This window comes from Corapipo altera, unplaced genomic scaffold, assembly GCF_003945725.1.
Source record: "Corapipo altera isolate COAL_440 unplaced genomic scaffold, ASM394572v1 65, whole genome shotgun sequence".
NCBI classification, from domain to species: domain Eukaryota; kingdom Metazoa; phylum Chordata; class Aves; order Passeriformes; family Pipridae; genus Corapipo; species Corapipo altera.
This window is the reverse complement of record NW_020884891.1, coordinates 5,709,498-5,736,169: the sequence shown is the minus strand read 5'-3', so window position 1 is coordinate 5,736,169 and position 26,672 is coordinate 5,709,498. Positions and strand designations below refer to the sequence as shown.

Below are 26,672 nucleotides of genomic sequence, written 5' to 3'. Positions count from 1 at the left end.
CCCACTGTGGCACTGAAAACTGCACCTTGTGTAGTGCCAAACAAGTCCCTTAGCTCTGGCAGCAGCCCCTTTTTTGTGTTACAGGGATCATACCTCCCCAGCTCACAGCATGGATTAATCTGTATTTTTGTAGCGATTTAGCAGTGATCATTTCTGCTCTGGCTTGAAGCCTTTTAAATTAAGCAGGTAAGTCATCAGGGCAGCTGTATTACACGACCAAGATAGGGAGCCACAGCAGCAGAGGGAGGTTTGAAGGGTTTAGCTGTTGATCCAAGATTTTAAGTAGATAATTTCTGACTAACGTATCAAGTGTGCCACAAATTCAGGTGGCTGATCAGTGCCAAAGCTGAGCATCTTCAGTGCCTAAAGCAGCATGGCCACTGTCTCACAGGTGTATTACTTGTTCAGGGCAGAAAGCAGCTAGGTGAGAAAAAGGAACAAATGAAGCAATATAAAAGTGTTAAGAAACGAAGACTGTTAGAGCTAAAATCCTGTTAGAGGCAACAGCTTAGACGTTAAACTGTGTTACGACAAGGAACATAAATATAATATTTTATCAGCACAACAGGGAAAAATACCACGGATCCAGCCAAAAATTGACTGGAATTATTACCCCAGAATTATGTTCCTTTTTACTGTGGGATAGAATATCCACACAGCAACTATTTCAAAATATTTAATTATAGGAGAGCTTAATCTGCTGTAGCTGTTGGGATTAATTTCCCCATAGAGACAATTTCTGTAACTATTGCAGTTGAAAAAATGTAGATGAGTGTAATTTCAATTAAAACCCAAGAAAAGTTTATACTTTATAGAGGTGACAAATGCCTGCCACCACATCTGCCAGGTAGTCAGCACTGCAAACACAAACTCTATGAAGGAGCAATAAAGAGCCACTCTAACTGCATTCATGCACGTTAGCAACCATGGTATCTGTTATTTTCAGGAACAAAAAGTGCCTCATTGAACTAAATATATGTCTTGCATTATGCCCAGAAGATTGCTAGATTTCAGCTCTTGTGGTGTCCAGCAGGAGCAGGATCCAAAAGCCAAAATCCTCAACAGAGAAAGAGGGACAGTGTGTGAACCTTGCCTGCTGCTGCCCTTGGAAAGGTCAACTTCTGAAACAGGAAACAAGACTTTCATCTTGACCTTTAAATACTGTGTTTGGATGGGAAAGAAGTGGCTTTTAGATAGCTGGCAGTCTGGAATGAAAAAAAAAAAAAAAGAAAATGGTGATGGTATGAACTTGTAATTGTTTAGCATTTCATACAGCCTGACTCGAGGAGGTTGCAGGACACAGGGCCTCTGGGTTGCCAGCTGGAATTGGCTGAGGTCAGCTGGAGGCAGAAGGGAGTCTCTGATCTCATCAGGTTGACGTGAGAGCAATGCATAGGTGGCCTCATTGAGTTCCCAGTGCTGGGACCTGGCGGTGGTAGCTGGCATCTTCTACCAATAGTTCAGTTTCCATTCAGGCCTTTGCAAATCCATTCCTATCCAGGAGTAACATGGAGTTGTACAAAAATACAGTATCTGCATTTTTATCTTATCTGTAGAGATTCAAATCGCATTTGTTTCAGTCTGGCTCCATTCATGTGCACTAATCACTTGCTTAAAAATATTTATCTGTTTATCCCTCCTGGCATTTTTGCTATGATTGTTAAAATTCAGAAACCTTGATCACCACTGCACTTGCACATATGCAGCTTATGGAGAGGGGCTGGATAACGGAATGGAGTCTCCAAGTTTGGAAGGATTTATTTTCAAAATGAGCTGCTGCTTTTCAGCTATTACTTTATCTACTTTTGGTTCAATTGAATTAAATAATGTGATTATGTTTTTATGAAAAATATTTGCAGAATGTTTTTGAAAAGATAAACTTCTTTCTAAAGCCAATATGGAGACTTTACTGTCCTGTATTCAGGTGTTGGGCTTTTTCTGGTGACAAAATGGATGAATTAAATGAGTTTAGATCTCTGATTAGTTTGATCAAGACGCATAATGGTATGTTTACAAACATTCATATTTCGTAATGCTTTGTAATGGGGATGTTAGAATTCACCTGTGGTGTTGTGAAACAACAGTACTGTCCAGTGCTTCACAAACCAGAGAACCGAAACTGACCCTGCCCACTGCTCAAATGAACGGCAAACAAATATGCAGAAAAAGACAGGTTGGAAGGTATTATCAGTTTATTATTTTAAAGTAAGATTCATGTTGACAGTGCTGCTTTTGTGTGTTTTGGATTCGCTCCTGGAAGCAAACAAGCACTCACGAGCAGACATAGTGCTAAATATTTCTTGAGTTTCCTTCCCCTTATCCAGTTACCATTGCTGGTGCTGTCGGGGCCATCCAGTGCCACTCGCTCGAGGGCTGGGGCTGCCATTTGCTTCCTCGGAGCAGGAGACCTTGAGGAGGAGGCTCAGGGGGGACTTTATCCCTCCCTACAACTCCCTGACAGGGGGTTGTAGCCAGGTGGGAGTCGGGCTTTTCTCCCAGGCAACCAGTGATAGGACAAGGGGACATAGTCTTAACCTGTGCCAGGGGAGGTTGAGGTTGGACATTAGAAAGAATTTCTTCACAGAAAGGATGATTTGACATTGGGATGGGCTGCCCAGGGAAGTGATGGAGACACCGTCCCTGGAGGTGCTTAAGGAAAGACTGGACATGGTGCTTGATGCCATGATCTGGGTCACACGGTGGTGTTGGGTCACAGGTTGGACTTGACGATCTCAGAGGGCTTTTCCAATCTAACTGTTTCTGTCATCCCTTATTTCAGACAGACTTTTTAAAAATTATTTTTCACCTGAGTGTTTGGAAATAATGCAGGGTTTAGGTATCCTCAGTTTTGCCACAATTAATTTGTTGCCATCCTGTCTCGATCCCCGTACACTGAGGTGCCCTGCCCCTGTGTGACACCCAGTTCCGAGCTGTGACAAGAGACAGCAGTTACCTGACTACGAAAGCACCGCACGTGGAGGGCTGAGGATTTAGTGCTTTAAGTGAAACCTGTGCGGACCAGGAACGGGGGAGGCGATTATGTCACCGGGCGTGCAGCTGAGCTGCTTCGCTCGGCTCCCCGGGGGCCAGCGCGCGTCTCCCGTCTGCTCCCCTCAGCCCCGCGGGGCTCCCCCAGCCCCCGAGGGCTGCGCGGGGCGGTGCGGGGCGGCGGTGGGGAGGTGACTCCGCCGCGGTTACCGGCGGGGTAACGGGGGGCACGCGGGGCCCGCCCGCGAGGGGCCGCGCGGTCCCTGGGGCGCGGGGCGGGGGACCCCGCAGAGGGGCGGTGTGTGCGCGTGTGTGACAGGTGCGGTGCGCGCGCGCGCGCGCGCCCGCCCCCCCCCCCGCCCCCCCCCCCCCCCCCCGTTCCCCCCTCCCTCCCCGTCGCGAGCGCGAGCGCGCGCGCCTCCATGAATATGCAAATGCGGGTATAATTGCCAGCCAATGGCGTGCGCGCTGGTCACATGGTGCTGGTGGAGGCTCAGGGAAGAGAAGTTGAGTCCGGGCGAGCTCGGGCAGCGCCGCCAGAGCCGAGCGAGCGGCGGGCGAGCGCCGCGCCTCCTCCGCAGGGAGCCCGCCGGCCGGGGCTCTGCCTGGACCATGCCGATCCTCCTCTTCCTCATAGACACGTCCGCCTCCATGAACCAGCGGGCGTACCTGGGCACCAGCTACCTGGACATCGCCAAGGGCGCCGTGGAGATCTTCATGAAGGTGAGTGCGCGGCGCCGCCCCGGGGGGAGCCGCCGCCCCGCTCGCTCCCCCCCCCCCCTTCCCCGCACCTTCGCCGCGCTCACGGCCGCTTCTCTCCGCTCTCTCCGCAGCTGCGGGCCCGCGACCCGGCCAGCCGCGGCGACAGGTACATGCTGGTTACCTTCGACGAGCCGCCCTACTGCATCAAGGTAATGAACCCCCCCGGCCGCCCCGGTCCCGCCGTGGGGGCCGCCCTTGGCGCGGCGCGGCCCCGTCCGGCCCGGCGGCGGCAGCAGCAGCCTGTGAAGATGGCGGACATTTTGCTTTTGTATGGAGGAGAGAGGCTGAGGGCGCTGCTGAGATGGAGGAGGGGGGGGGAGGAGACGGGCGGGCCGTGATTCACCGCCCCGGCGCAGCGAGGGGCGGCCGCGCTCCGCCCACCGCGGGGCGGTGGCTCCGCCGGGGCCGCGCCGGGATCCGGCCCCGCTCGGCCCCGACACCCCCGGGACACGCGGGCGGGGTGCGGGGGGTGCGGTGGGTACTGCCCGATCCCGGAGAGCAGCGCTGGGGCAGCGGCCCCCTCACGGCTGCGGGTCCCCGCCGGGCCGTGGGACAGGGGCTGTGGGTGTGGGACGGAGCGCCCGCGCCTGTTTTCCGCCTCTGCGAGGCAAGAAGAAGCCACGGTGTTGGGGTCCCGTGTCCCCCCCATTCCTCCTGCTGAGCACGGTGACCCGCACCGGTACTGTGTAAGGTGCTCGTAATCGCCGCTCCGTGCAGGGCTATGATGAGCTGGACGTGGAGACAAAATCATCCAGGTTGGAAGAGACCTTTAAGACCATGCAGTCCAACCGTCAGCCCGGCACTGTAACCCCCAACCCACCCAACCACATCACCCAGCGCCAGATCCAGCTGCCTCTTAAACACCTCCAGGGATGGTGACTCCACCACCTCCCTGGGCAGCCTATTACAATGCCTGACTGCCCAAACAGTGACAAAATTTTTTTCTAGTATCTAATCTGAATCTCCCCTGCCTCGGTCTGAGGTCGTTTTTGCTAATCCTCTCACTGCAGGCACGGTTGAACCCACCTCACTACAAACTCTTCTCGGGTAGTTGTATAGAACGATGAGGTCCCTCTGAGCTTTCTTGAGACCAAGCTCCTCTCATCCCTGTTTTCTCCTTCCTCCAGGTTGAGGCAGGTAGTGCCATGCAGTTCATCGTGTCGGCTGCACCACGAGGTTGTGGCAAGAGTGAAAAAAAAATCACACTGTGGGCCTTACACTGTAGGCTGGAACTTGCTGATAGAAATGTCTGACTTAAAATATCTAGATAAAGCATGTCACAGAAAGCATTGCTATGGGAGTTTTAGAATCCTCCTGAATAGTCCTGGATTAGGACTCTGTCTGCCCTGACTAATGCAGTAGTTATCCTAGCTGTTGACCAGTAGAGCCATTCTATGAAGGCCAAGGAGGTTCATGTAAAAATACACTGCTAGTCATCCCAGGGAAGAAAGGAAAACACTCTCTAGATCCCCCAGCTAGAACTGCTTGAGAAGTTGTAAAAATAAGTACTCAGTGATGCTGTCTTATTCATATCTTTGATAATGAGGGAATATAATTATCACGAGCTATGAATTTTGCATCCTTTCATGAGTAATGAATTTATACAACTGTCTGAAGTGACAGGTGATAGAGTGAGTCAGTGTTTATTGTTTGGTACTGCACCTTTCGTTTCCTCAGAAGAAAGTGTGGAAGTAATTTCTGTGAATTAAAACCATCCTTGAGTTACAGAAACCTACTGTCCAAAGACTGTCTGCCTAGAAGAGGTGTTTTTTAGACATAATGCACACACCCTTCTCCCCATCCCTGTTTGTGGCTGGGTTCAAACCCCAAATCTTTGCTGTGCTAGTGTTAACTCTAGATTTCTTCAGTTTGGATTTTTTGTCTCCTAGTTTTGTGTCAAGTGTTTTACAGGTGTATCATAGGTTTGATGAATGAACCTTCTCCCTACAGTGATAGCAAGCATACTGGTGATTTAATAAAAGAAGATGACTTTTCTGCTGGAGGTCTGTGTGGTAATGCTACAGGTTATTACCACATCTACACTCAGATTTGCTGAGGAAAATCCTTGTGTTTAATGAGCATCTGTGTACATTCTAATGTGCTAATGAGCATCTGACTGTGTTCCCAGTTTAAGTAAATAGTAATTGAAATAAATAGGACTGTGTGATACCCATCATAGCATTCAGTCATGTTTGAGATGCAGTAAATAGCCAAGGGAAAAAAAGTATTGTGGTTCTTGTAACTTGCTAATGTCACTTCTTAGAAATTTGTTTTTCTGCCTTTAGCTGGTTTTTGAGTTACACCTGGAATAATTTTAAAATATTTTTTCAAAAATCAGTAGCTTTTGTAGGAACAGACTGCAGATCCAATAAATATCTCATTATAGTAATTATGATCACAACTCCAGTTCAAGTATTGCATGAAGACTTCATGGCATAAATGAGTGTTGTTGGGCTGTCACTCTGTCTGTTCCTCAAGCAAAGAAAGCCACACAGCAGCAACATGACTCTTTCCCTCTTCAAAGATGTGTTCTCAAGACCTGTGCTGTTATTTATGATATTCCCTCTGTTGTGTTTTCTAAAAACCATAGTTATGCCAGGAAAACTTCCTAGTCTGGGCCAAATTCTGTGTGTCTTACAAAACATGCTTGTAAAAGACATAAAATTAAGTTTCTTTACTCATGCTGCTGCAGTTAGGTACTTTATCTCCCTTGATTTAGAGAAGGTGAAAACAAACTTGGCAAGTGAATGTGTTTTACGAGTTTGTTTTCCAAGTATGCACAGCAGCGGCTGGTTTTGGTTAGTGGCTGCTTTATCCTCTTGTTTTCTTTATGATTACCCTAATTAAATTATATAGTCTCACAGATAGTTTACCAGTGGAGCAATTGAAGGAAATAATCTGGAGGTGGAGTCGAGACCACCTGGGAGGCAGAGGTATTATGAGAACTTCAGTTTGGAGCAGGGGTGGCTGAGATGAGCTCCTTGGGTTTCTTTGTTTCACAATTTGTTTACCTGCAGCCTTAAAGTATTTTAAACCAACAGCACTGGGTCACTTTTGATGGACAAGAATATCTCAAGCAAACGTCATGCACATGGTGGTATTGTGCTAAGTGGAAGGATTGTGCTATTGCACGAATTATTTGATAAAATCTCTGGAAGTAAGATGATGTTCTTGGAACTGTCTTTAGTACAAAGGATTTGAAATAATTTCCAAGACCTGTTGCTCCTGTTTAATTGACTGCTCGTAGCTCTATGTTTGTACCAGTTTTTAAAAATGGGATTATTTAGTCTCCCAAGTTTGCAGTGTGGCTCTGCAAAGCTCTGTGAAGAGGAGGCAGGGTGCTGTCCTGGGAAGGTGGGGACAGGGAGATGGGGATGGCAGGAATCTTAGTCCCACTCAGACAGAAGATGCCTTTGGAATCTCATCAGCTGTTTTGCTTCTGTTTGTTACATAATGTATAAGATGGTGATTTGTGACAGCAATTATGGTGCAGCCATTTACAACTCTTACTTTGATTCTAAAATACTCTACAGTAAGGGACAAATATTTAATATTTTAAAAGCATGTTATTAAATACACTAACCTTGTAACTGTCGAGCGATGTGATCCTGTATAGGTCAGTGGAAAAATACCTGTAAGTTCCATTGAGTGTTGGGTCAAACTGTAATTTTATGGACCAGAAGGGAAAAATTATATGTTATTTCAGGAAGTAAGAATGTTCAGCCTAATGTTTTTAGTGTGTTTTTTAGATTCAAATTGTAATAGGATACTGTCAAGTGAGTCTTGTCAGGTTGTTGGCATGTTAACAGCATGGCAGTGAGCCGGTCCATTCTGGTATTTGGGTATCTGATTTTGCGTTTTTGGCACCATTGGGAACCTAATGATATCTGTGGTAAAGGGCCTTTGTAACAGGTGTCTATTACTATTAAAACACCAGTGCTTAAATTTAGGTAGTGAAGGAGTTTACTCTCCCATGTGTATCCAATTGGGTGAGAAAAATGGGTTCAAGAACAGCCTTTGCTGACACGTTATTTGATGTTCTCGGCCTCTGGGATAAGAGAAGTGCATTATCTGATTCAAGGAATATAGTACCTGATGTGTCCTAAGATTTAATTAGTGGATTAATATATTCATGGATTGCTGGAACTCGGAGCTTGCTCCATCCCAGCCGTGGTGTGACCTGGTGTTGCAGTACTTCCAAGCCTTGTGTGCCAGCCCCACCCTTCTCATCCCTTCCTGCACGATGTGGCTGATCTGGAATGCCTGGGGAGGAGGGTGAGAACAGGCCAGACATGTTACTGACAGCTCTGCAGAGCCCTTCCCAGGCTCCCACCGTCTGTGGTTCAGAGACCCATGGTGTGCACTGGTACAGCTGTAAAGGTCTTATCTGGCTTTTTCCAGGTATTTGCCCGGTTACTTTTTCTGAAGTCACATGAATTTCGTCATCCTCAGCTGTGTTTTTTTCCTCTGTCAGATATACATGTTTCTCTACACCTAAACCATGGTGTAAATGGACAGAATCTTAAATGATTTTATTTTTTTCCTGAAGTAATGGTGCCAGAGTAAAAGTATGGGGAGAAGGGAAGAGTGTTCTCACCTACCCTTTCCCCCAGCTTTTCCTGTTTTCTAGTGATGAGGTTTCAGTAAGATCTACCTAAATTTCTCTGAAAACGGAGCTCATGCCAAAATCTCAACCTAAAAAGAGTTTTTGAAAAGGAAAGCAAGGTTTTAGCTCTTGATTTATTTTTTTCCATTCTAAATTTTTGCGAAACCTCACATCCTGCAGTTTGTGGTTTGCTTGTGGGTTTGGGCTGCAAATGGCTAGTTCAGGCCCAGACCAAAAACACAATGGTGGCCTTATGTGAAGTTATTGATTAACTGGACTGCCCTGTTCCCTTGTGACTGATATCTGGCTGCTGGCGGTGATACGGTCTTTCCTCAGGGCTTGAGGAATATTATTCATGATCAGGTCACAGAAATATGGCTTTTGTTTTATGTTCTTGTGAGACTGTAGTACGACCTTCATAAATGATCTATCTGGTCACAAATCAGAGGACTTAGAGAACTTATGCTCTGAAATACGTATTGTCCTCCTTCTGTTACGTGTTGTGTTGAATTCAAGAGCCAGCTATGACTGCACTACAAAAATAGGCTCCCTGAATTTGAGTGGAGAAATATGTACGTAGCTGTCTAAAAAGTAGCTCAAATTGCTTTATACAGCGTGTGGGAAACACTGCACTGAGATGTGCAAACTGGGACTGATGGATAGGATGCCTTCCAGTTCCGCTGCTGTTCCCCGCTAGCCTGAACATATGTTTCAGTGCTAAAGAGCTCCCTCGTGGAAGCAGCTCTTCGTGATGGACTCTGAGCAACCTCTTCTTTTTCCCTGAAATTCTGGTGTTGGATTGGGGTATCTTCAGAGGCTGGAATAGGAATTCGTAGAAGGCTTTTTTAAGAATCTGTCCAAAGAGTACTTACTGTATGTAAATAACCTGTTCATGTATGATATTAAAATAGTGCTTCAAAACTGGGAGTTCATAAGGTCACACTTGAGGAGACTGACTTTTGCTGTCTGTTATTTCAGTGGCACAGAGGTTTTTACCAGCATTTTTTAATTTTGCTTTTGCATTCTGTTGGTGCGGAATGGAGCCCGTTACCACTGACTCTGCAGAGGCCGGTGGCAAATGAATAGGCTGTGCTGCAGAAGAGAGATGGGGGATCTGTTTGTCTGTTTCTGGAAGAAATTAGATCAGAGCTCCTGACCCTGAGCTGCAGGGAGAGAGAGAAACCCAAGTGTGAAACCTGTTGGGTTTGAGGCACAGATCTGCAGGAATGCTGCCCGACGTGGTAGGAAATGCATTTATGTGTTTTTTAATTTTTGTGAGGGAAGAAAACCAGAGGAATGCCAAGTAAGCTAGACCGTAACAAATCCACAGAATAAGCTTAAGTTGATTAAGCTTTTACAAGAACCTTGAGACACTGAAAACATCAGTTTAATATGTGAAAGTTCTGACTTCTGGCGAACACAAGTCTTGGTGGTCTGACCTGCTTGGTGATGTGAGCAGCTGGAAATACTGTTGGAGCTTTACGAGCTGGTAGTGAGTTGTGAAGGCAAAATTGTTGGTGCAAGGCAGATAGCAGCTGCAGGGGCAGGATAGAAGCTGGTATCAGAGAGATGCAAAGGGGAAAGAAAGCTGAGGTCAGTGGGAGAGGCCTATCTTTCTCTCCAGATATGCTGTAAATAATGTACAAACTTAGTGAATCTACTAGCCAGGCATTGGAAGGAGGTAAAGAAGTGCAGAATATAGTACTGAGGCAGCATACACATTGTCTGTTCTTGATAACTAATTCAGGAGACTATATTCTGTGTTTATTTAGCAGAGAGAACCATTCCTATTTTACCACCACACACATTTTAGGTCAGCAGTATTTTTATTTCTGAGCACCAGCATCTTCCATGGCCTGTGCAGTACTGTGCACACCTCCACTGCAGTCTTCCACAGTGCTTGGTTAGGGTTTTGTCATAGAATTTGTGTATTTTCTGAAGGCTGTCTTTGAGCAGTAGTGACTGGTAGATTAGAGCCAACAATTGCTCTTCCTCTGCTAAACACAGTGAATTTAAGAAAAGGAACAGAAGTCAGTTGTTTAAGGAGCACTCATGCAAATCCTGGTTGTCTAGTTCTTTTTGAAGACAAAACAAAATCCACTTAACACTGTTTGAGAATAACCACACAACAATTTTTACACGTTCCTTTTAATTTAACTGCTTTATCACTTAAGTCTTTGACTGAAGGATGTGTGCTCTCTGAAAAAAAGCCAAACAAAACTTCAGTGCATGTCTCTCAGAGTCTGAAAGCATCCAAAAATGCGTTTACTAAAATCTTAAGAATTCTCAACTGACTTCCCTTCAGCAAGCAGTGCAGCTCCTTTTAGCTTATAAAGATACTTAATTGGTTCCAATAGAGTGTATCCTTCAAAAAGCATATTCCCTTTCTTGAGAACACATTGGGTAGTGTAAAGCATATTAAATTGCTTTTAAACACACATAAGCATGCTGGTTTTACTTCTTCCTGTCCTGTTTGTGAGTTGTAGTGAGCAGCCTTTTGCAGGAACTGGTGTGACAGGACAGAGCATTATACTGAGGAATTTTTGCTTTTAAAAAAAACAAAGCAATAATACTCAGAGTAACTCATTCTTCTAAAAGAAACAGTTTTGTGTGTTCAGAAATTGGTGTCTCTTGTAAAAAATAGAGTTCATGCAAGAACTTGAAGGTGGTGATTAAGTTTTTGAAAGGAATTGATTTAAATGGAAGGACATTTCAGAAATTAACAACTTCATAGATACGATGGAGTGAACTCTGCTTAGCTGTCATTTTTATCATTATAAGTTTGAAGTTAAGTACTTGAACTTGTGCTTTCACCTGCTGCCTGTCTTCATTGAAAGGAGAGTCCATGTTGCAAGATTAAATCGTAATGAAAATATTTTAACTGGTCCTGTTTCTACAGGAATCTGCAAACTCAGAGCTTGCTTTTTCATCTAAAATGGATTACTGTTTTGTGCTGTACAGCTGATGAGATGCCAGAGGCCTTGAAGGAAACCAGCATCTGTTGTTCATAGCCACTATAGCAATGTATATTTTCAACTTTTTATTTGGTTCTTTATTTGGGCTTGGACAAATTCAAAGATGTAAGCCCTTAAGACTACAGGATAAACTAGACAAAAGTAGATATGTTTGCATTAAGAGGCTTAACTCATCCTCAGTGCAAAGGTCACTTTTATTTTAAAAATAGCAGCTTAAAATGTGGAATCAAACAGTTGAGTTGGATCTCCCTAGTTGTATTTTTGTAGTGAGATGTTCTGTAAGGAGGAAGGTGCTTTGTGAAGTTGGTGGTTCCTGCCATGTGGAATCTTAAGAATCTGCCTCTTCCCCTTTGGTGCAGTTATGACTCAAATTTCACAGGTGGGGTTTTTTGATTTTTGTTGGTATTTATGGAAGAAGGCATAGGCCTTGTAACCTGACATTGTGGTGTGGCTAAAAATATGCACAAAGTACTTCTGTGATATCTTCAGAATGGGCATTTATTCTTTTTAAGCTTCATGAGAACTATTATAGTGTTATATGCTGAGTGTCTCACACTGTAACAGTGGAAAAAAGTAATTAAGGTTGCAGACACTTCTACGCTGTTCACCCTGCCATATTCTTCAAAACAGCTTGTCAGAAAGAACTGTGACTTACAGCAGTGGTGCAGGAGTGATGTTCTGAGCTTATTGTGCTCTAGAAAAGGCAGAACTTAGTGCTGTCTCCTGCAGTGTTCTCGTGCTTCAGGCTCTTGGAATCAAATGGGAAAAGGCACGTTCTGTACTGTGTGACTCGTGTTCTGGAGATGAAGGATTTTGGAGGAGGAGCAGTAGGACTCCAAGGGCCCTGTGAGAAGGTTCTGGATGGCTCCAGTCTTCAGTGATTCTCTTCTTCACTGTCTCTGTATCCTTGATTTTATTTAATAACAAAGGCTAAAAAAAAAAAAAATTAATGGAAAGGGCAGTTGCTGCTGTTCTGAATTTTAAATGCAGATTGTTACTTAAGTAATGCACTCCTGTAGGTTGAGTCTTGGAATTTTTTCTTTTTTCTTAATCTTTATTCTTACAGTGTACCACTTAATAATGTAACTCTTGTGCTTTTGCCCCACCAAAAAGTAGAGCAGATAGTAATTTAAAGGAATTTTTTTCCTTTGCATTTTTCTGGCCAATTTTAGAATAATTAGAAAACACCCATGTAGCAATCAATTTCAGCTGTAAGCAGCATGTTCTAGGGTTGAGGTTTAGGAAGATGCAGAGAAAAAAGTACATTTTTGTAATGATACTCTGTTATTGTGCAGATCAGAATCTGTGGTTGCCCATAGACTTGTACTAATGTGTATATTCACTCTGAGAAGTATTGGAAAGACAAAATTTGTCTTGATGTATGATCTGGTATTGACAACTATCTGTGAAACTATTGCCAAGCAAGTAAACAACAGCCTTGTTTTATTTTTAAATAGCTGCTCCTATTATTATTATTGTTGTTACTCTAAATTTCTAGCTCACAATCTCACAGTGTACCCAGTTATTATGATTCTTTCCTTGTGTTTCTACGCAAATTTCAGGATAAGCAGCACTAGATTTATTAAATGGTGTTGTAGGCTACAAAATCAACAGTCCAGAACTCTTTAATTTTGCTTTTTAAAGATGAAGGTGATTGTTGATTAGGCTGTGTTTTCAGAGATGCTTTAAAAATCTTAGATGTGTAAAATAGTATTTAAAATACGTAAAAATCTTGATAAGATGGATGTTGTTGAACAATTAATTGGACAGAAAACAAAGATCTACAGTGTGGTTAAGCTGGTGTTGCCATGCTCTGCTTCTAAGTGAGAATAATGCATTAGCACTGGTCTTCATAGCGTGTTAGCAGCACAGCCAGTGAGTTCTGATTGAAAAAAAAAAAAAGTTAAACTCTGCTTTGTGGGAGAATGTGCATCTGTTGAGGCAGAACACTTGGTGCCTTTAGCTGCTGCCAGGCCTCCTGATGGTGCTCCCGGGCTGGAACACGGTGGGACCCGTGGGATGGGCTGGGATCCTTGTGCCCTGGAGCTGGGTCTGCAGGCTCAGGCCAACCAGGCCTGGCTTGGGGGAGCCTCCTCTGATCCAAAGAGCCAGAAGCTCAGGTAATTATTTTTGAACCAGGTGACTCTAGCATTAAAAAACCCCATCCTTGCCATCCTCGAAGATAAAAATCTGACCATTATAATGCTCCTAATGCCACCAATGTATTTTTTCCTGTATCAGAATGAAGGTAAAGTTGACATTATTTGTTAGGCTGGCTAGTTGAGGTTTCTCAGTTTGTGATCCCTCAGTGAGCATATGAAGCCTTTTTTTTTTCCCTCAGTGGTGTGTTGGACAGCATTTCAGACATGAATTGAGGACATCTACTGATTAGATTACCCCTCCTAAATTTAACTTCTTGAGGTTCAGAGTAAGCTTTGGTGTGCTGCAGTGGTTCTGTGGTGAGCTTTTGGAAGGAAGAGGGAGGAATGTGACAGTTTTTGAAATGAACACGAATCCTAATTGTGTTGTTTCAGCTCTGGGCTGTAAAGGTAGAGTAGCATCAGTAATGCTCTTCCACCTGATTCCCAAAAATGTACCATGAAGCATCTCTTGTGCTGGTAGCACACACACTGTAACCTCTCAGCTGTTGCCCTTATTCCTTGAGACTTTTCCAGCCCTGCTGGCTGTGGGAAGGGACTGGGAGAAGGACAGAGCTGGGGCTGACTGGCATTGAATGCATGTTTGACAGGCTGGAGGAGCAACAGGCACTGTGAGTAGATGGAAATTTTTGATTGAAACCTCCCCATTTCAGCAGTCACCCTGTCGACAGTGTTTGGAGAAGATGCACCTATAATGGTATTTCTGCAATGACTGCTATGCTGCTGAGCAGGACCATGGAGCCTCTTGTTTTACTTACTGTGCTAGGGCTGCAAACTATGATTGCTTCTGTGTTCCCTCTCCATTAAGCTGTTGTGTGAAATGTAGCTTGGTCTGGTTCAGCTCTGAATTGAAACATCCTGGCTTGTTGAGTGTTTCTCAGAAATAAGTGCTTTTTAAACTGGATAGTGGTCTTTTATTTAAATAAGAATGCTTCTTGGAACAGGGTGATACTGTGATCTCTTTAGTATTTATACTTTCCTTTCTTCATATGTTTCCTTTCATCTTTGTGCAGGAAAAAGTGCAGTGAGAGTAGCTGTCAAAACGCATGAAATACTGTTGACCAAAAAGCTAAATCCAGGGATGGATTAAAGCAGGAGCAGCCGGTAATAAATAAAAAGATAATGTAGGCTTTTTTTCTTTTTACTTGGCATTGATTATCATCACTTGGTTCCAAGCACAGTTTCCAGCTTTGAGTTGTTCATACAGCATCTGCATTTGACATTCCTACAGGTACTACTTCTCTTAACAGAGGGCTCCAGTACTCATTTTGTAACTGGAGCTTAAGATCCTCTGTGCTAGTGTTTTGCATGGGTACTGTACTTAAAGATTAATTTGAGTTGTTCTTACTTGAAGGAAAAGCATTTCTATATCTTGTTTGATGTTGAGGTCCTCTTGAAAGGACAGTGAACCACATGGTATGGTTTGACTCAGCTTGTTTCTTCAGGTGTGTGGGGTTTCTTTTAAGGTCTCCTGGAGAAATACTTTTTTTTCTATAGAAGATGAAACCTTTTCCTGTGTAACTGACTGTCTGTAACAACAACTGGCTCTCACATATAGTGTTAGAATGCAGTTTTGATCTTGTTCACATTCACCAATATGTATTTTAGAAAACAAGCAAGTTCAGTCTGTCTTTATAAGTGATTTAGTGTGATTGGAGCTGCTATAGCAGAGTTCAGGTTAGAAATGTGCAGTTGAAGGGGATCCCCTGGGCACTTCAGTTCACACACTGCAGCCCTGCCTTGGAGTGCAGGAACTGGGTTGCTTTCAGGTGAAATGAAACTGGAAGATGCTCCCCAGGCACTGAGAGATGAGTGTACAGGACTGTGCTGGAGTTGCTGTGACCTCCTGAGGGGCATGTGCCCTGTTGGTGTGCACTACCTGCAGGCCTGAAGGTTCGTGATCCCTCCTTCCCTGCACTAAAGCTGTTGCAGTTGTATATGGAAAAATAGTGTGGGTGAGGGAAGGAGGGATTCTAGGTTTGTTATCACAGTACATAGCCTGTCCCAGAGAAAAGGGAAGAATTGTGGTGCCTGGAACTGTATGGAGATGGAGGGCACACAAAGTGACAACTTTCTGATAAAAATCTGGTGTCAGAGTGTATCAGCTGTGTGGGGTTAAAGGAATCATCTACTCCAGTGTCATCTTTTTTTTAAGCTGTGTTTTTTCTAAAGATGTATTAAAGGAGTTTATACTTCTCTGTTCTCTTGGAAACATTTTAGGTATATTAAACTTCTGTTTGACTGGGACTTAATTACATGTTTTTAAAAAATAAATTTTCAAAAAGTGCCCTCGGGATTTAAAGAAGCACTTGACCAATAGGTTTCAGCTTGAGTGTCCTACAAAGCCAGCAGAAATAACTTGACAGGAAGAAACACTTAGCTTACTATTCACAGTGCTTTATTCTCAAAACACTGACCTGATGCTCACCAGCTCTAATGTAAGGAGGACCAAGTGATGCTTTTGTAGACTCTTCACTGTACTTGACTGCTCTGTGGGCTTCTTGAGGAAGTAGTTCAAACGTGTGAATTGACTGTCTGTTAAAATACTCATGAGATGAGAACTGGAAGGTGGGGTTTTGTTAGGCAGGTCTCATTAAACAGCAGTGTATACCTGTTTGAGCAGCCAGGGCTTGTTTCTATTGTGCCTGCAGTGGGGTCATGTCCAAGTTTTACTCTGAAACTGTGTTCCTGATCTGCTTTGCAAAACCAGACTTCCATGTGAAAAGCTAAAGATGGGGTTCCCTGGCTTGGTCACCAAGCCCTAGAATTTTGCTTTCTTACAGCTAATACTAGGGGTAGAAGTTGTCGGTGTTTCAAAACCTTATTTAAGGCAAGGGGAGACTGGAAGGGTGGGGAATAAAACTAATATAAATGATGGACAGTGTGCTGGAGGGCTGAACACAGTGATAGCAGTTGCACACAGCTGTCTCGGTCCCATCAATCCTTCTCTTCCTACAAGCTTTGCATCAGACCAGTAAGATCTGCTGCTGTACCTGCACCAGCACTGGTCCTCCAAGCCCAGAACAGTGCAGCTCAGATCCAGGCTGGCTCACTGTGTTCAGCACTGCCCCAGTGATGAGCTGATTGCAGGCCTCTGTGCCAGTATCATTCTGTGCTGGAGTTATGCTGATCTCATAGCTGAGAGGTGGGTGCTGTGATGCTCTGCTGTGCCAAGAACAGAAAAGAATTGATCTTGTGAGGTTCTTTGCTAAGGGCTGTTTGATGTTGTGCTGTGACAGGACTGGTATGTTGCATAAAAGTAACTAGAGAGCATAGGTGCTGAAATGAGAGTAGGTTCTCCTGCAGCCAAAGGTACAGACAGAACCTGAGAGCTGCTTTGCCTCAAAAATGGCATTCATGAGGATTTGGAGGGGAGTCAGTGTCTGTAAGTGTCTCTTAAAGCTGTTCCTTCTGTGCCATTTGCAGAGACAAATATTTGTGAGGATGAAATTAGTAGGTGATAGGTAGGGGTTGTGTGATGCTGAATTATTTTAGGAATTTTTAAATGTTATATAAAGATGTCTGTGGTGTTTTATAGTGTAGTCAATGCCTTTCTTCTCCTGTGTGCTATTCCTAGCTAGTAAATCTCTGAACATCAAATAAAATGAGGAGGTAGTGTGGGCATTGGCTGTTCTGTACTGACAAGCAGCCTTACCCTGCCCTTCGTGGGGCAGGGGAACACATGGTACCAGGACCTCTGCTCATCTCCCTCTTTGCTAAGATTTGTTGTAGGAAAACTGGGGTGACCAACATAGTCTATGTTTGCTATGCTTCCTATTCCAAAGTTGCTGAAGCTGAGGCAGGGAAGCTCTAGGCTGCATAGGAGGTTATTCCCTATTGCAGATCCCACTGAGCAGTGCTGAGGCTGCGTTCAGGAGATCCGAAGACACTTTGGCATTTGAGAAGCAGCCCCTTGCATTGTAGGGAATCCAAAAGAATAATTCAGTACCCTACAAAAGAAATGCCTGCTCGGCTGTGGCACCAACATGAGCAGGTTTGAGTTATGTTCACAGTCAACAGTGAACAGAAAGGTAACTTAAAAATGAAGCATTGTGATGATTTGGAAGACAAAGTGCTCTCCTGGTTTCACTGTCTTCCCACAGCACTTCAAAATTCCGTAGCAGGAGTGGTTTCAGATTTCAACAGCTGGATTTTTTTTCTTACCTTATTTTTTTCAAATGGAGGTCACTGACAAGCCAGGATGCTACAGGCATCCTGAACTAGTCTGCTTTCCTAAGATGGGTGCATTTAATAATAGCTTGAATTATTGAGAAATTTAAATACCTATAACAAGTGGTAATATCTGAGATCCAGTTCTTCTTTCTAGGGAAACATTAGCAGAACTCTAAAAATCTGTATGTTTAAATAAATATTGTGTACTTACTGTAACACAGGCTGTTGTGATTGCCCTGCAAGATTGTAAATTGTCTTACTTGGAAGATTATTTTTAGTAACATTGCAGTTTTTGAATCAGATCTGAAAGCAATCCAGTGAACAATAAACTATACAGGTCTGTCTTTTGGCATTAGCTGTAGAAGCACTAAAGATGAAGACTTGCAGGCTCAAAAGCACCAGCTCCCTGGACTTCTTGGAGCTGATTAGGAGGGACTTCTTTGGACCTGGAATTCTTGTGCTCTAATGCCCAGCCTTTGGCTCTGCCCCTGTGGGCTGACCAGACTGTACCAAGAAATAGTTGGAAGGAATAAAAGAAAAAATAAAAAAACAACACCAGTCAAAACCAGAACAAACCAACAATGAATCAACCAAAAAAAACTACAGTAAAACCAGTAAACATGACATTTAAGCCAGTGTAGCTGAGATTACAAGACCTATGTGTTACACATATTCAAAACTTGATAATGTTTTATTTTTACTCTGATGCTGCTCCTTTTCATGTGATAAAGGTGCAGTGGTGGTTTGGGGTTTTTTTCCCCCACTACAACATTTTCTAAGATTCTCCTTTCTGCCTCTTGCAACTAAAATCTTCTATTTCTTCTAAGTCTTGAATGCCTTTTTATGATACTGATTCTGAATGAGATTTTCTTTTGCTTCTCAACTCTGTTCCTTTTGATGTTCGGTTAGTCCTTGCTCTGGTTGGTCTAAAGAAGACCTCCTTTTCTTCACTAGATTTTTCACCTTGCTGTTTGAATTCTTGTTAATCTGGGCCTATCTACTACCAAAATAAGCTGTTTTGACCTTGCCTGATTCTTGAGGCAGCTGAAATACTTCATAGCTGTATGATGAAATAGAGCAGGACACGGATTTGTGTGAAAACTAAGTCATCAGAAAAAAATGTTACTTTTTAAGTATGTTATTTTTTTTTCAGTGTGATTTTCTTGCAGAGGCCAAAGCCAGAAGCTGGAAGGTGGTGTGCTGCTTCCAGATCTTTGGGTGGTTTGTAGGATGGTGTCCAGAGCTTGCAGTTGTCAACCCAGAAAGCCAAATGACGCTGCATTTTTGCCTGTTCTTGGCATAAGCAAAGAGGGCGAGATTTCTGCTTTTAGTACTTCTTTTTTTCCTCAGCTGTCTTTGAAACTCTTTTAGTATGCGTTTAGAAGATAAAATTATTTGTTCATATAAATCATCAGAGGAGAAGTTAGAAACATACTGGTGAGGCAGAGACTGCTCAGATTGCTGCTAATAAATTCTGGGCATAAAAGTGACTTAAGTAGGAATGTAATATTGAAGATTAAGAGAAACCACTCTCTATGTTAGAATTGGTTCATAAACAACTAAAATAACTAATGCTTAGTTCTGACTTCTTGATTACTGACCTGTAGAGGATACATAGTTTTGTGGAATATATTTGTGTTTGGTCCTTTAAGGTCGTGAGGTTTTGGTTGGTGGGGTTTTTTTGTTTGTTTTTTGGTGGTTTTTTTGGTCATTAGTGTTTCTGCTGGGAAATGGAAGCAATGCTACATAAGAGCAGTGCTTTTTTTTCTGACAGCATTAGTGGCAGTATTTTGAATTTAGGAAGGATTATTATTTAATCACTTTAAAGTGCTTTGTTGAACTCATTATGCATATGCTCTGGGTTAGGTACTTGACTCTGTTTTGCAGAATGATCCTTCTGCAGAAGAGGAGAATGTACAGAGTTCTTTGGGGCTTGAGTTTCTGTCCATGAAATATGTGATTCTTTATATATGTGGTCTTGAGTCTTTCTGGAAAAAGAACATTTTACAGAAGTAGAATTTCTTGCCATGGATGTTGGTGGTTTTGGTTCAAGAATCTTGTTTTGAGGATAAGGTAGAAAATGTAGTGCATTAACTAGTCAGACCTTTATTTAAAGCTGGGTATGGAATTAGGAAATCTCGCGTTTGCTGCCCTTGTTCTCTTAATGAGAAGTTCTTCAGTTTTACTCTGCTTATTTCAAAGGTGCAGCTCTCATTGGCTTTATCTTTAAAGATCCTGTGAGAGCTGTAAGATGAAAAATAGTTTTCTTGGACAGCAAACCAGTGATGATCAGCTGCTCCTTGTGCCTTCAGCTTCCCTGGTTGTGCCTGGGGAAATGGTACATATTTTATTTTGCAGGCAGTTGACCACACTGCAGTGAGATCAAACACAGTAGGAGCTGGAAGCTGAGCAAACATTTTCACAACGGGAAAGCAGCAGAATCTCCAAATATCAGCGAAGACTCTTACTGTTTATTTTACAAAGAATACTCTTAAATTCGTTAGAGTTCAAATCAAGACTTGCAGTCTGGGAATAGTGTTTCCTTTGTAAATGTTTTGTTCCCCCATGTGCTTTTGCAACAATGTAACTCAAATGGTCTTTGCTGGAGAACACCTCTTGAACTCCAGCCTGGCTGTTCCCAAAAGCTGGACTCGCTCGCTGATGGGTGTTTTTACCAAGCAAAAGGGAGTAGTCTCACCTACATCTACAGAGTCCATAGAATTAATACAAAAATATTTTGGTAATTGTTCTGCTTAAATTGTTTTAAGGCAAGTGTTTCTAGGATAACACAAATCATCTTGTTGAGGTTTGGTGCAATTTTACCCTGAAAAAGGGTTGTTAACTAAGTCACTTTTACTCCAAAACAGTGACCCTGTGTTTGCACTCTATTTTTGCCTTGGGCTGAGAGCAGATGTGGGAAGTTGCTGATGAGATGATGTATTTTGTTAAGTTGTGGTTGTGTGTGAGTGTTGCTGGTGTTTTATTGACAAATATCGATCTATAAAACAACACTGTTCCTTTGAGCTTTCAGGGCTGTTTAACCATAAAGCTGGACCAGTCCTGCTGAAAGTTAGTTCTTTCCTTTGCCCCATTGGGGAGTTTTCTCTCTGTCTCCCTTACATTAATCTAAAGCTTGAAGAACTGGTTAAGGAGCTAAACTTGACCAAGGAAAGTTTGTTGTTGTATCTCCTTAGGATAACTCCTCATTCTGAAAAGAAACCTACCCAGTTTAGGCTGGTCAACTTAGCAGAGATACTAATTGTCTCATGTCTTTCTTTTCTACTTCCTTCTACTCTTTTAGAGCTCCAACATGTGTATTCTGTGACCACCTACACAGCCCACAGTGTTTACTAAAGGCTGGCAATGGAATATGGCTGCTTAAAAAAGTAAAGGAAAACCTTGTCCTCTCAGGTTCTTGCACAGCTTGGCACAGTCAGCAGGTGGCTGCTGAGCCCAGTGCACAGGGGAAAACAGGCTTCACCTGCAGGATGTGTTGCTCAGAGGTTATCCCAGCAAAAGTCAGGCTGTCTGAAATGATCCTCTCCATGCCTGCGTAGCTGGGATTCCTGATGGAGCACGGGAATGTCTCTGGTGCCAGATGATAGTGAGCCTGGGTAAATAACTGCTTGCTTACTGCAGGAATGGTTTGGAGAGTACAGTGTAATAGCAAGGCTGGTAGTTGTGTGAATATCTGGGACTTCTAAGCTTTGCTTGTTTTAGGTGAGGCACCTTAAATCCTGCACCAATTCCCTGTGAGCTGGTCTTTTCTAAAATAGCTTCCCAACTCTGCAGCAAACCACCTTTTAAGGGGAGGGTATGTGAATCACACCTGATGCTGATGTGTGTTGGCCTTGCTTACCACAGGGTCCAGAGTGCTTGCTTGGACTGATCCACCCACTTGCTGTTCCTTTGATCTGTAGGCTCAGTCAGCAATAACTTTAGGACCTACAAAATTTCAAGCTGTTGCACTGAGGCAATCTAAACAGTGATTCTGTTCTGTCTTACATGGGGTTTTTGCAGCCACTCCTTTTCTCAATTTATGGAAGAAAGGATGAAAGGGGGTTGGGTATGTGCCAGAAGAAGCAGTGATATTATTCCTCTTGTACCTTTGTTTAACCATTGTTACTTTGGCAGCTGCGTTTCTGATTTCCAAATTTGACAGTTTCTTCTAATAAAATATTCACATGCTAAATCCAAATACTTCTTTGCCTGAATCACCTGTACAGCAGTTTTCACAGTAAGAGATGGGTATTAGAGAATTTCTTCCAGTGCTTGGCAGTGTGTGTGTTTTGTGAGTCTCCCATTGTTGTTGTAACTGTGTTTCACATCAGGTTTGTACATACATGGATTAGGTGTGTGTAGCCTGTCAATGATGCAGTGCATCTGTTAATCAGGAATCTAATCTAATTTTTGGTGGTAAGAGAGATAAATGGCAACTTGCAGTTGATTGCAGTTTGTTGCTAGAATAACTAATAAGTTTCTGTATTTTCTGTAATAGGCTGGATGGAAGGAAAACCATGCAACGTTTATGAATGAACTGAAAAACCTTCAGGCTTCAGGACTAACAACCCTTGGTCAGGCACTCAGGTCCTCGTTTGACTTGTTAAATCTCAATAGATTAGTGTCTGGAATAGACAATTATGGACAGGTAACAAATCTGTTTATAGTCTTCTGTCTTCTGTTTTTCTGTGTTTTTTGAAATTATAGTGGGGGAGGGATTTTGGTGATTCAAGTTCGGTTTTGCATTTTACTTTTTTTTAAATGTTGGATAGCTGTGTGTTAAAACTTCAACTGGGAACTTTTTTTTTTCTTTTCTTATGGCTACTGAAAACACCCTGGAAAATACTTCCTTTTTGAAGAACAAAGAAGCAGAGTATAAATGCCCCAACTGTAGATACACAAGAGTAGCCCATCTTGTGCAGTTCCGTGTGGCTCAACCTATTAAAAGAAATTACAGGGTTATTTTGAAAGATTGCTTATCTCACTGTTTATTTTATAGTGACAAAAATACAAGCCTGTAACTGAGTGTTAATGTTACTCTTTGCATTCCTGTGCTTTTGTCTTTAGGGAAGGAATCCGTTCTTTTTGGAGCCATCTATTTTGATTACCATCACAGACGGAAATAAACTGACAAATACAGCTGGAGTTCAAGAGGAGGTAAACCTGCATTAAGTTCTTTCAAGTTATGATCTTGCAAGTTGGTGCTAGGCTGAGATGAATATTGGTTTTTTCCTGCTAACAGTACTTCTGCATCATTGACCTGTTTAATAGAGAACAGAAACTGTCCTGTTGCTGCCCAGCCCCTAAATTCATAGTCCCGTAAGGTTTTGAGACTAGAACGTCAGATAAATTAGGGATTTCAGAGAGAAATGGCTGTTTTACAGAGAAATGAAGGAATTTGAGTGTGATGTTTTTAGATGGTTTGTCAAATACCGGAAAATATTCTTCAATCTTTTTTTTTTTTTACCAGCTTCATCTTCCGTTGAATTCTCCTTTGCCTGGAAGTGAATTAACCAAAGAACCATTCCGTTGGGATCAAAGGCTGTTTGCTCTGGTGCTGCGTTTGCCAGGAGCTGCATCTGCTGAACCAGAGCAGCTTGGGAGTGTGCCTACTGATGAATCTGCTATCACACAGATGTGTGAAGTTACAGGAGGTAACTGCATGCTCTTTTGCTTTGGTTCCCATTTGGCATTTGCCTTGAAATATTTCTTTTCCTTTAATTCAACTTCACCTCTTCCTGTTTTTCCATCTGATTTACTCAGTGCCCATATGAATGTGTGGTGCTTTCTTGGTTTCCAGTAACGCAGGAGAACTTTTAACCAATATTCCTATTTCATATCTAGATGTGAAAGCATTTTCTTAATGCAGTAGCAGGGACAGGAAAATCTCTTAGATTGTCCTTCCAGAGGATGTCTTTGCTGCATCATGAGATTTTGATTTTTTTCTTATTTAAGTGTCAAATTGAGCAGGATGGGTATTAATGAGATGTTAATTCTGCTGCAGGGCTAGTAAGCTAAATTTAATCCTAAAAGAATTATATCTGGAGTCTGTTGCTTGATATGTTGATCAGAATTTATTTTTTTTAACTGGTGCTTGAAAAAGATGATGTGTGGGAGGGGGAGGTTCAGGTATGCATAGAAGCTGGTAAGGTTAGGGTAGAGTAAAGCAGATTGGTTGCATAGACTTGGTGAAATCAGGCTGTCTTAAGGGCTTTGTAAAGTTGGCCTTGGTCCAGCCTGATACAGCCCTAGGGGCCTCTTTTAGTAACGAGTTAAATCTCAGCAGGTTGTGGGTTTTTGGTATTTTTTTCTTAGTTGTATTGCATTTTAGAAGTATTTTGCCTTTTACATAAGCTTGTACAGTTTGTTGCTATTATTTTGGAATAAATTGCAAGCCTTGGCAGTGTGACTTAGGTAACAGAACATTTTCCTAAATTAAGATTACTTAAAACCTGCTTTTATATTTCCCCATGTAATTTCTCTCTTGCAGGTCGTTCGTACTGTGTTCGGACACAAAGAATGTTGAATCAATGTTTAGAATCTTTAGTTCAAAAAGTCCAAAGTGGAGTTGTTATTAACTTTGAAAAGTCAGGACCAGATCCAGCTCCTATTGGAGAAGGTACACTGACTGCGTTTTATTCCTTTAATGTTTCAGAAGAAATGCTTTGTTCGTATGTAAATGCCCTTTAGTGTCTTTGGTGTCTTTCCTGTAGTGAACAGGGTGCATCAGATGCCTGATACTCTCTAAGAAAAGAGGTTAAGGTATAAAGGCTTTTATGCTTCAGTGAGAGTGCTCTGGTATCTCTTCAAATAGCCCGGATTATAATGGTTGTCCTGATTACAGCTTTTGGGTAGTTTTATGTTTATTTGTGTTTAATTTTGTTTTAACAAATTTTTACAAGTGTTAGTTTGATCTTTGGCAAGTTAAATGGTGCCATGTGTCTGCACATGTTTTTATGGATCGTCTGTCCGCTGGTTGGCTCTCCTGTCACTCTCTCCTTACCTTTTTTGGGGGTATAAGGAAAGTGAGTGTTTGCAGGAAGTGGTTAAGTTTGAATTACAGTGTTGTCAAAACTGTATTTAAAATAATTAAATCTAGCACTAGTGTATTTAAACACTTAAACATCTCTAAAGCAATTTTAATGCTCAATTTTCTCTGCGGTTTCATTCTGCTAATTGATCACAGCACAGTAACTTGAATGTTCTCAACTGTAAGTGAAAAACTGTGTGCAAAGAACAAGGAATTATTTTGCTACTGGTAAGAGGGAGGAGGAAGGTGCACTCTTAAAGTGGAGCACTTCTCAGATTTGCAGAAATTCATGGCTGAAAGGAAAGGGACAGAGCTGACCAGTTCATATTTAGGAAATGAGGATGGTCCTGGAATATCAAAAATGCTTTTAGCATCACCTGGACATTCTAGCACAGCCAGCTTTATTCCTGCTTTCATTTTGGAATCACCTTTCTCTGTATTTGTTTTCTTCTTTTGCTTATTTAAATGTCATTTTATTGGGAGGCTTTCCTGTAATGCTGTGCAGGACAACACGGCGGCAAATTCCTGTGTCTCTGTTGGCCCAAGTGCTCTCTTCATGTGGCAAAAAACCTGGTGAAATATGGGATTTCTTTGTTTGCTTGATTTTTGTCCCATTTGAGTGGTGATGCACTGTGGGATAGGAATGTATAAAAACATCAAGACTTTTCATCTCTATGAGAATTGGGAAAGTCCTAAACTACAGAGAAATACGATGGGATTTACCAAAGCTATAAAAATCACTGTGTTTGTAATGCAGAGAAACCAAACTGATGTGTCCCTCTCCCTGAAACATGGTTTCCATAGTATTATTTGCCAGCTCTCTAAAGCAAGGAAAATTAGTACTGTAAAATCTTTTTAAAATGAAGAAGATTGTTTAAGTGGGTGATCTCTGCTGTGCTGTTTGCTTTGATGAGCAGTCTTTGAAAACTAATAATCACATTCTGTACTGCTGCAAAATTCCTTGTCCTCAGCATGAAGTGCACTGCAGTGGTCTGGCAGGGAACACTGGTCTTTCCAGTAGGGTTTGGAGTTTAAGTTATCTGTGAATTGTTATTAATTAAAAATATGACAAAAGCTGCTCCTGTAAGATGGCATCCAGCTTCTCCATGAAACTTTCCTCCTCTTTCAGCTTCTACTAATGGCAGCATCAGTCAGTGAGCTTTGCAGCCCATGTAGAAAGACTAAATGGAAATTCTCAGCCTTTTTGGTTGCAGCAGAACTAAAAGCAGTAACTTGCTGCTGCCTGTCAGATCTGTGTCAGACACTGGGCTTAAGCAAATGCATTTTCTGTAATGTGTGAGTGTGTCTTGCTGCACTCACTGTCTAATGGCTGGGCCTTGGGAGCAGAAGGGTAGATCTGGGCAAATGTTACCATTGTTTCTCAGATGATTCTGTCACACCCCTGGATGTGTAGGTTATTTTAGCCTCTGATGTAAAGATCTGTATGTCTCTGAAAGAGTATTGAAAGGCCTTATTGGCTGCTAATACAGAAATTGTGCTAGCAGAAAAATGCATGCATGTAGCTTTTCATTTTCCTTTTGTTTGTTATTTTGCTTTCTTTAAATTTTAGATGGACTTGTTGATTCATCCAGGCCCATCAATTCATTTGCTTCTCAGCCGTGGCATAGTTGTCATAAACTCATTTATGTACGGCCTAACCCTAAAACGGGGGTTCCTGTGGGGCATTGGCCAATCCCAGAATCTTTTTGGCCTGATCAGAATTCACCAACACTGGTAAGTAAAACAAGAACTGAAAAAAAGGATTCTGCACTAGTAATTGAACAGGCTGAAAATGGATACTGCAGTAGTTTTTACTTTCTCTGTTTACTCATATGATGTGACTTTGCTTTAAAAGGTTAAAACTGGTTTTAGCACAAAATGGTGTAATCTGATGAGGATACTGTAACCTGTGATGCTTCTTGCATCTGGAATGTATGTGATTAGTTAATTTGGTGAATGGTTTTTAAAGGTTATAAAAT

General features: G+C 42.5%; 1 protein-coding gene across 7 annotated transcripts in view; it reads left to right on the top strand.

Moving 5' to 3' along the window:
• Positions 1-3,414: 3,414 nt before the first annotated feature.
• Positions 3,415-26,672, top strand: part of LOC113948020 (integrator complex subunit 6-like) — a 40,567-nt gene continuing 17,309 nt past the window's right edge. For all 7 annotated transcript variants that reach the window (XR_003527959.1, XR_003527958.1, XM_027645240.1 and 4 more), the window contains exons 1-7: positions 3,415-3,711; positions 3,822-3,899; positions 22,162-22,311; positions 22,731-22,820; positions 23,134-23,317; positions 24,154-24,282; positions 26,264-26,427. Coding sequence is in view for 5 of the 7 variants with exons in the window: in XM_027645240.1 (XP_027501041.1) it covers positions 3,445-3,711; positions 3,822-3,899; positions 22,162-22,311; positions 22,731-22,820; positions 23,134-23,317; positions 24,154-24,282; positions 26,264-26,427 (1,062 nt within the window). In the remaining 2 variants the exon portion in view is untranslated. The remainder of the gene's footprint in view (positions 3,712-3,821; positions 3,900-22,161; positions 22,312-22,730; positions 22,821-23,133; positions 23,318-24,153; positions 24,283-26,263; positions 26,428-26,672) is intronic.